This window comes from Mercurialis annua, linkage group LG2, assembly GCF_937616625.2.
Source record: "Mercurialis annua linkage group LG2, ddMerAnnu1.2, whole genome shotgun sequence".
NCBI lineage: Eukaryota > Viridiplantae > Streptophyta > Magnoliopsida > Malpighiales > Euphorbiaceae > Mercurialis > Mercurialis annua.
This window is the reverse complement of record NC_065571.1, coordinates 47,311,012-47,321,622: the sequence shown is the minus strand read 5'-3', so window position 1 is coordinate 47,321,622 and position 10,611 is coordinate 47,311,012. Positions and strand designations below refer to the sequence as shown.

At 32.1% G+C, this 10,611-nt stretch overlaps 1 protein-coding gene across 1 annotated transcript; it reads left to right on the top strand.

Annotated features, from left to right (window-relative positions):
• Positions 1-6,721: 6,721 nt before the first annotated feature.
• Positions 6,722-10,611, top strand: LOC126669246 (two-component response regulator ORR3-like). The gene is made up of 5 exons (XM_050362662.2): positions 6,722-7,130; positions 7,259-7,341; positions 8,429-8,506; positions 8,668-8,738; positions 10,080-10,611. The coding sequence occupies exons 1-5, from the start codon at positions 6,977-6,979 to the stop codon at positions 10,273-10,275; spliced, it is 582 nt and encodes a 193-aa protein (XP_050218619.1). The 5' UTR covers positions 6,722-6,976; the 3' UTR covers positions 10,276-10,611.

The following is a 10,611-nucleotide window of genomic DNA, read 5'->3' as shown; positions in this document are numbered from 1 at the left end:
CTCTACTTAGCATTAGCTGCTATAAACCCATTGTTTCGTTTTGTGAGTTTAAAATGATGATCATGTTCCCACTAAATAGGTATAAATTGAAGGTTGCATATATTTATAATCAACTATAAAATTAACATATCATAATATTTAAATTAATTTTTGGGAATTTTAAAAAACTATATAAATAAATGGCCCCGCATATCATTTGTACGCTAGTAATAAAGTCATTACATTTTTATGCTTTTTTGTTTTGAAGTTTACAAATCTATGCTTTCCTTATTTGGTCTTTAACTTGATTACAATTGTCTCTTACACAAGATTATAATCTTTAATTTAAAATTTTAAGTCACTCCACAATTATGTATATTTATTTTCTTTTATCTCTTTTAATTTTTTAAAAACCAAAACATAAAAGTAAATTATATTTTATATAAAATACTCTCTTTTGTCCAATTATTTATCATATATAAATTATTATTCTTAACCAATTAAGATTATTTATATCGTCCAGAACATTTAATAAAATTATATAATTTTATTTGTTTGTATAATTTAATTGTTGTAAATATTATTAATAAAATTATTTAATATTACAAATGAGCCATAACACAAATGGTAGCGCTAATCATCAAACTGCTAAGTATTTGGTTCAATTTTTCCCACAAATGCTCCCCTCCGCAATTATAAAAAAAATTATTTTATATTTTTTTCTTTTTTTGGATAAATGATAGGCGTATTAGCTCATCCGCAAATTGTGAATGGCAAAAGAGCCAAAACAAACAATCTAGGAATTATAGCAGAAGAAATCTATACAATGAAAGACTTCGTTCCAGAAAACGGAAAATCATGAAAATGGACTCTATAAAACTCCACCGCTTTGCAAATACTCAAGAAGACTAAGGAGTGAACATCTTCCGGCTCGTCCTGAAAAACACGTTGCTTTCCACAAATATCAAGTTTCAAAAAATGAAAAAAGCTTCAAGAGATCACGATATCTTCCCGCCGATAAAGAAATCCATCGACTGTAAAAAATTTATAAGGACATTGGAGTGACCCATATAACATTACATTTAGTGAGAAGTAGTGACCAAAACCTCTCGGCAAAGCGACAACGTAAGACTATATGGGTACTTTATTCGACCTCCGAACAAAAAGAACAAGCTGATTGATTAGAATTCGGAACTCCTCTCCTTACCAGAACATCATTCTAAGAAATTCCACTAAAGGACCAATTAGAATCAGCTCTAAACTGCTCCAAGTACTTGTGTGCAATCCATTTTGGATTTCCTCCTATTTCTTTAACTTTCGAACACTTTCTGATCTTCCTTTTTTTCTATCCTCTACTCTCCCCACTTACTTTCTTCTTCCATTTCCTTTTTAAACATCCACTGGCTGATCCAGTCATGGAGAAGGAGTTGTAGTAGCGCCACAGTGGTTGTGGTGGTAGTGAGTATGATAGTGTTGCTCCTCCCATAGTGTTGCTCCTCCCATTCAAGTTCTTTCTATTGATGAATGCTTTCGTGACATAAAAGGTGTTGAGAGGCACCTCAAAAAATAAGCTTTCAATAGTTTTTACTTTTCTTGAAAATGAAGTTGTAATATTTATTTTTGAAATGGGTATTTCTTTTTTGATTGAGTGTTTATTTTTGAATTGTATATATTAAATGCAGTTACTAATGTTGATAGTGGAAAGAAAGCAATGGAAGTTCTTGGTTTTTGTCAAGATCAAGTTGACACATCTTCTATTTATAATATATGTATTTTTTTCTTGTTCTTCTTGATTTTTATTTTTAGAAAGTAAATATGAATCTGTAACGGTAACGGAATTAGAAATTTTTTATCTTAATTTTAATGTATATTCCAGCTTTAATCGTTGTAGAATTTTTGATGTAATAGATGTTGTAATATGATATTTTATGATATATAAAGGAGTGTTTCGAGAAATAAATAAATTTAATAAAAATTTACACACATTTATGACTCTGTTGCAGACTTAGAATTTTATTGCCTATGCAATATATTTTATATGTCCAACACGGGAATGTATCTGAGTCTTGTTAGGTGACAATTTCAAGATGAATCGATCAACATGTTGCCAAAGTTTATACTTGTTCATGGGTCTAAAGTCCCTCTCGGCCTGCCCAGACCCGTTCACATTGGGCATGATTTGGGCAATAATTGTTTTTTAAGTTCGTCCCGAGTCTGAAAAAGCCCATATTTTTATGGACGGATTTATAGTTTTACTTTTATTTAATTTTACCATATAAGCCCAAAAAACATGGTCAGTCCCCGCACATATAGAATATAAGGCTGAATTTGTTTAATAAATATACAGCCCATACCAGATTTAGGCCGGGTTTGATTAATAAATATAAAGCTCAGACAAGACTCAAGCTGAATATATTAAATGCAGTTACTAATGTTGATAGTGGAAAGAAAGCAATGGAAGTTCTTAGTTTTTGTCAAGATCAAGTTGACACATCTTCTATTTATAATGTATGTATTTTTTTCTTGTTCTTCTTGATTTTTATTTTTAGAAAGTAAGTATGAATCTGTGACGGTAGCGGACCTAGAAATTTTTTATTTTTATTTTAATGTATATTCCAGCTTTAATAGTTGTAGAATTTTTGATGTAATAGATGTTGTAATATGATATTTTATGATAAATAAAGGAGTGTCTCGAAAGATAATAAATTTAATAAAGATTTACACGCATTTATGACTCTGTTCCGGACTTAACCCTTCCTATACTTGTCTTCTGATTAAATTTCACAACCTGGATTATTCCATTAAAGGACCAATTAGGATCAGCTCTAAACTGCTCCAAGTACTTGTGTGCAACCCACTTTGAATTTTCTCCTATTTCTTTAACTTTCTAACACTTTCTGATCTTTCTTTATCCTATAGTAGCCTCCTCCACTCTCTCTGCTTACTTTCTTCATCCATTTCCTCTTTAAACATCCACTGATTGGGCCAATCATGGATAAGGAGCTGTAACAACACCATAGTGGTTGACGGTGGTAGTGAGTATGATATTGCTAGTCCCTTCATTCATGTTCTTTCTATTGATGAATGCTTTCTCGATAGAAAAGTTGTTGAGAGGCACCTCAAGTAAGTAGCTTTTAATGGTTTTTACTTTTCTTGAAAATAAAGTTGTAATATGCATTTTCGAAATGGGCATTTCTTTTTTGATTGAGTGTTTATTTTTGAATTGTATATATTAAATGCAATTACTAATGTTGATATTGAAAAGAAATCAATGGAAGTTCTTAGTTTTTGTCAAGATCAGGTTGACACATCTTCTACTTATAATATATGTATTTTTTCTTGTTCTTCTTGATTTTTATTTTTAGAAAGTAAATATGAATCTGTGCAACAGTAGCGGACCTAGAAATTTTTATTTAATTTTAATGTATATTCCAGCTTTAATAGTTGTAGAATTTTTAATGTAATAGATGTTGTAATATGATATTTTATGATAAATAAATGAGTATTTCGAAAAATAAATAAATTTAATAAAGATTTACACACATTTATGAACCTATTCCGGACTTAGAATTTCATTGCATCATGCAATATATCTTATATGTCCAACACGGGTATAAAATGTATCTGAGTCTTGTTAGGTGACAACTTCGAGATGAATCGGTCAACATGTTGCCAAAGTCTATAATTGTGCATGGGCCTAGGGTCCTTCCCGGCTTGCCCAGACCAGTTCACCTTTGGGCATAATTTGGACAATAATTTTTTTTTAAATTCGTTCCGAGTCTGAAAAGCCCATAATTTTATGGACGGATGTATATTTTACTTTTGTGTAATTTTACTATATAAGCCCGAAAAACTTGGTCAGTCCCTGCATATATAGAATATAAGATTGGGTTTGATTAATAAATATAAAGCCCATACCATATTCAGACCGGGTTTGATTAATAAATATAAAGCCTAGACCAAGTTCGGGCTAAACTTGGGTTCGCCTAAAAAAGAGAGAAAATTAGAAAACTCCACTTTTAAAAGTAATATGATACCTCGATAAAAAAAACAAAAAAATACATCACTATTTTAATGTTTTTATTTTTTTTACTCTAACACCTATTTATATTATAACTATACCTACCTTTTATAATTATTTTACCCTAACTAAATTTTTTTTATTCTTAAAATGACAAATTTTTTTTCTTTTTTTCTTTCTCTTTCTTCTTCATTACCTTTTCTTTTTCTTTATTCCTTTTTTCGTCATTTTTTTCGTCATTTTCTTCTTTTTCTTTCTCTTTTTTTTTATTTTTTCTCTATTTTTATTAACTTCTTCTTCATCGTTAATTCATCGATCTGCCGTTTCGTTCCGCCATCACTCCGCCGTTTTTTATATTTGATTTTAGCAGTTTTTTCCTCAACTCGTGGTGATTGATACGATTTATTTTAACTTTCATACAGTGTTTTAAAAACCGAACCGGTGGCCGAACCGGTGAGGCCATCGGTTTCCGGTTCAACCGGTTGAACCGGTTCAATGACCGGTTCAACCGGTTTGATAAATTTAAAAAAAATTCTGGTTCACCGGTTTTTTACCGGTTCAATCCGGTCCGATCCGGTTCAACATCCGGTTTTACCGGTTCAACCGGTCCAACCCGGTCCAACCAAAAGATCCGATTTTTTGCAGTTTCAGACCGGACCACTGGCCGATCCGCGGTTCAACCGGTCCGACCGGCCGGTCCGGTCCGGTTTTTAAAACACTGCTTTCATATCTAAATAAATTGTTCTTAAATTTTCTCAATTTTAGATCTAAAAACCTGCATTAAAAATAATTTTCTGCAAAAGAAATAGCTTCTTATTATGATATGAGTGACACTGTATTATCATGTCAGTATCATAACACTATAAAGAAAAATAATTTTTTATTAAAAAAAGTGTCTGATTACCATATGAATACCACTGTATTAAAAGCATGAAATCCGTCGGGAAAACGTTTCCCAACGGATTTTCCAAAAATCCTCGTCGCTAAATTTTTGGCGACGGACCAAAAAATTTGGCAACAGAGTTTTCAGAAATTGCCGACGGATTTTAGCGACGGATTTAAATCCGTCGCTAATTACCAAAAAATAAAAAAAATTAAATCGTAAAAAAAATTATTATTATTTAATCGGTCACACACCCGTCACACTCCGTCACCCTCCGTCGCCCACCCGTCGCCCTCGGTTACCCATCTGTTGGCTCCATCACTCACTCGCAATTTTTACAAACTTCCCAGTAGGTCACCCATCCTTCCCATTGCTCCCACTCATTGCTCTTTAACTTTGAAATTCTCCCGCGCGTATCTCCACCTGAACCAGCTCAGCTTCTTGTTATATATATATGTCTATTTATATTTAAATGTAACTTAAAAATGACAAATACTTCCTCCCACATTTTAAGATAATTATTTTTTATAATTAATAGTTATTTTAAATAATTATTAATAAATAAATAAATAAATAACAATGTTTTCAATATATATATTTCATATATATTTATGTTATATTTAAATAATATTATATATAATTAAAAAAATAATAATTATTTTTCTAAATAATTTTTTTTAAAAATTATTTAATTTAATAATTTTTTTACGATTTTTTTATTTTTTTTAAATTAGTGACGGATTTAAATCCGTCGCTAAAATCCGTCGGTAATTAGCGACGGATTTAAATCCGTCGGTAAAATAAATCCGTCGCTAAATACATCAAAAATAATTGGCGGGAGTGTTCCCGCCAACTTTAGCGACGGATTTTCCGTCGCTAATGTTGGCGGGAACACTCCCGCCAATTTAAATGACAATTTAGCGACGGATTTCATATCCGTCGCTAAATCCGTCGGTAAAAAATATTTAGCGACGGATTTTGAATCCGTCGCTAAAATCTGTCGGTAAAACACAGTTTTTTAGTAGTGTTATCATATCGGTATCATCACATTATATGATTATGATAATACAATGATAATAGTATGAAAAAAAAATTATGATAATAAAATGTTAAGATTATGATAACAGTATATGATAATATGATATCTACATGAAAAAAATATTACAAAAAAATTATGATAACGAGATTATAATGTGAAGATAATAGAATGATAAAATTTTATGATAATAAAATGATAAGGTTATAATAATATATGATATCTACATGAAAAAAATATAGAACAATTATGATAACGAGATGATAATATGATGTTACCTATATGATAACAGAGTAAAATTATAATTATTTTAAAACCAAGAATAAAAACATAAATTTAGAAAAAAACGTGGAGTATTTTTAAAAACTTTTTCATTTTGAAATAATTATTTTCACTTTTTGTGGTATATACGTAAACAATCATATACTTCCCTAATTAAAAGAAAGTCAAACTCCTAATTTTTCGGAAAGTAAAACGCATAAGTTGAATGAGGCAATAAAATCTGGCTATTTTTCGGGAAGTATAACTTTTCTCACCTAACTACCTCCAGCCAAGTGAAGTTGTAGTCTAAACTAACTTCTACTATTATTTTTTTATGAATAAGCCTTTAGTATTTTAAAAAATATAAAAAAAAATTGAGATTACGATGTAAAATATAAAGAACATATTTGAACATTTTTTAAACCAAGAGATTCCAACTTAATAAAATGAGTAAAAAGTAAAATTCATGATTTCAAAAGTTAAAAATATAAAATAATTTTAGATGATTCAGCCATGGTATATTTTAAATAGTGGATTCAAATGGTCTTCTCTGCAGTGAAAGATCAGGTGAAGAAGGGTCCAGAGAGAAAGATTCTCACCCCGACAACTCAATCTATTCTTGTAATCCCTTTTCCCTACCACCACCACCACCACCATTCCCACTCCTCTGGACCCCACCACCATTATCCCACTAACACTTTCTGATCCTCCTTTTTTCTATATTAACCTCCTCTGCTCTTCCCTCTTACTTTCTTCTTCCATTTCCTCTTCAAAACATTCACTGGCTGAGCCAGTCATGGAGGAGCAGCAGCAGCACGGCAGCGGCGGCGGCGGCGGTGGGAGTGGTGAGTATGACAGTGCTGCTCCTTCCATTCATGTTCTTTCTGTTGATGACTGCTTTCTTGACAGAAAAGTTGTTGAGAGGCACCTCAAGAAAGCAGCTTTTAAAGGTGTCTACTTTTCTTGAAAATGAAGTTGTAATATTTATTTTATTTTGTTTTTGAAGTGGGTGTTTTTGTTAGAATGATTGATGAATTAATGAGTGTTTATTTTTCGATTATATATATGTTAAATGCAGTTACTAGTGTTGATAGTGGCAAAAAAGCAATGGAAGTTCTTGGTTTGTGTCAAGATAAAGTTGACACACCTTCTACTTATAATGTAAGTATTTTTTTCTTCTTGTTCTAAGGAAGTTAATATGAGTATGTAACAGTAACGGAGTTCAAAATTTTTTATAAGGTGACCAAAATTATACTCAAAGCTGTGAGATAGGTAAAATTGACAAAAAAAATAAGCTCTTCCATCTTTAAATGCTAAATTTTGATAAAAGTTTGAATCTTTTTGATTTTAAATCAGCAGTGTTGAATGCATTAAGCAAAAAATGAAGGCAATTATTGGGGTTTGGATTTTGAGTGGGATTTAGCTTTCATGATGTCTTACCTGGCCCATAATGCTAGGTTTTCTAAAGGCAAACTGTAGATAGTGGAGAGCCCACAGCTTTTACTGTAATTATTTGACAAGATATTTTAATTCTTTCTTCTGACATTTATGATAAAAGGTTTCTGATTTCATTCATGAATTTATGAATCATTTCTATGGTTAGGGACTGTGTGGACTGTTATAGACCTTGCTACTTATAATTATTGGGTTGCATTAATGCTTAATGAATGATATAATGAGGATAGTACTGTTCTTGTACTAATTCTTAAACTTGCTAAAAAATGCATCTCTGTTCAGGATCACATATCATATTGTATAAGTTATGAATCATTTCATTTCGACTGGGATAAATTCTCGTCGTTTATAACTTTCACTGTGGTTTGTCTTTTGATTGTGCTGCAGTTTTGTGGATTGAGGTTCTGTGCACTGATGTTGTGGTTATTTGGGGCTGATTATTTCAAAAATTGCGAGCTTGAAATTTACGCATTGGCTATTCAGCCTTAATCATAAAAAAATGCCAAGAGATAAACTAGAAAATTATATAAAGTAAAGGTCAATTGGGATGTAAGTTGTGACCTCCTTGTTGTGGTAAATTTGCTGATGGCTTTGGCTTCTAATGAGTTTTATAAAGTTTTTATTAATATCGTAAGTTGAAGCCAGGGGATCAATTTTATTGACTGTTTTATGTTCTCATGGAAATGCATGCTTCCTGTTTTCAATTTTAAGTTGGTTGGAGGTGTACTACTAAGTCGAACACCTGTTTACAATATGTTAAAGTCACGGAGAACCTATTTTGCACTCTTTGCAGGACCAAAGGATTGACATAATCCTTACTGACTATTGTATGCCTGAGATGAATGGATATGACCTTCTCATGGCGGTGAAGGTACGAGGCTAGCGCATCTCTTCTTAACCGATGGCTCAAGTTTTTAACTTAAAAATCTTTTCGCTTGGAAGATTTAGATTCCATGTGGTTGGTTGCATGCTCGAATTTTTATAATTCTTACTCTCAGTTTTTGAAACAAGTCCTTTTTTATTTATCCTCAGGAGAATAGCCATGTGAAATCCATTCCTGTTGTGATAATATCATCTGAATATGATCCGCAGAGAATCAGCAGGTATTCATCTAACATGTATTTCTTGTTACAGTGGCATGACTCATGAGTATAATCACCTGAAAGTCTAGCATATATAGCTGTTTTAGTTTCTATATTATTTGAAATATCCTGTGGTGCTCTCCATGAAATCTTAATTGCTGGGTTAGTGTTTATAAATGATGCATGGATAGATATATAAGGATGCTAAAACTCACTTTCGTTTTTGTGCTTCTAAGAGCTTCATTGAAACTTCTGTAAAACATTTCGTATGTTCAGGATAGTTTTAGTTCTCAAAATCAGCTGCACAATATAAAACTAAATAAAACTTCAGTGAGGCAATTAATTTACTTAATGGAAAATTCTAATTAGTAATGAACATCCTTTGGAATAGACAATGAAATACTATAATGACTAGGTTTTTTTGGGTATTCTTGTGGATGGCAACATCGTCGAGAGAAAGTGAAAAGTAAAACTGAAATTTTCTAGAATAAGTTGCTTGGATCAGTAACATTAAAGAAATGATGGGATCTTCTGTTAGTAGGTACTTTCTCTGTAAGTAATGTCCATGTCTTAAAATGGCTCAGTACATGAAATTTCCGGAGACATAAATCATACTGAGATTTCGAAAATTAAATGGATCAATCATCCTTAGATGACGCCGATCAAATGTTTCCAGAGAGGATGAGTGTAGTATTCAACCTTAATTATCTGACTAAATCTGCATACAAGCTGTCATGCTGTGTTGTTATACTTCTATCAAAGGAGTTTCTTCACAGCTTATTTCCGACAAACAGACAAAGTAGTAAAGCTTTTTTTAACACATGATGCAACAAAATGGAAAACTAAAATATAATATAAGAGGTAAAATTCTGTAATAGTATATGATCCTGAAATTAACTAAATAAAACATTTCTAGGTGTAAACAGTAACCCTAATGACAATAGAAAAATAAACTAAATCTAAACAAATAATTAAAATATTAAATTAATGAGATAAATCTTTGACAGTCAAAAAGTGTTTTAAATGATGGATTTTGGGGCGAAAGTCAGCCGGTTACATGTAATCCCGGTAAGTAATGTAGATCTCTGAATCAGTTTTGATTTGATATATTATGGCTCTGTAATTCCGACTCGGTCAAAAGTTATGGCCCGTCAAACCTAGTATTCTGCATCTAAACATTAATGTTAATTTTACACCGAGTACTTTTCTAAGTTTGCTACGTACGGGCTCTTTTCCTATGATATGGGGAAACAAAGAATAGAAATATATATGACACTCTTGTTTAAATTATGTGGAAAGGCAGACCTTGTATGAATTTTACATAATCAGATGGCATTGTCTTCCATGTTTTGTGCTCAACAGATGTCTTGCAAATGGCGCTGAAGATTTCCTTCAAAAACCACTTCAACAAAAAGATTTGCAGAAGTTGAGAAGCTATGTTAAGCCGGTTCCCCCTGTATCCAAAACAGGTACGAAAAGGAAAGTTAAAATGGACTTAATACCAGAAAGCGGAACAGCAGAAAGGCGACCCCGCATTGCTGGAGTTGCTGTGGCCTAATGCTGCGACAGGTTTACTTCCTCTCCCTAATTTCTTCGTCTCTCTCGCGATGACAGCGGGTTACAGGCAATCACGACACTTTCTGGTATCAGCAATGAGTTGTTTGGTGTTGTTCGGAGGGATCGGATGTTGTGAGGTAAAAATACAGCAGCCATGTTTATAGAATAGGCCTTGAGTTGAGTCCTTTCAAATGAATGTACTTTCTGTTAATAATTGTGAAAGTAATCCTTATTATGAAGAGATTCTTAGGTAGACTCAGTATATCACGTCATCTGCGAACTAAACCTATCACATTATCACTATTCTCCTTATTATGAATGTTTGCAAATTCTTGTC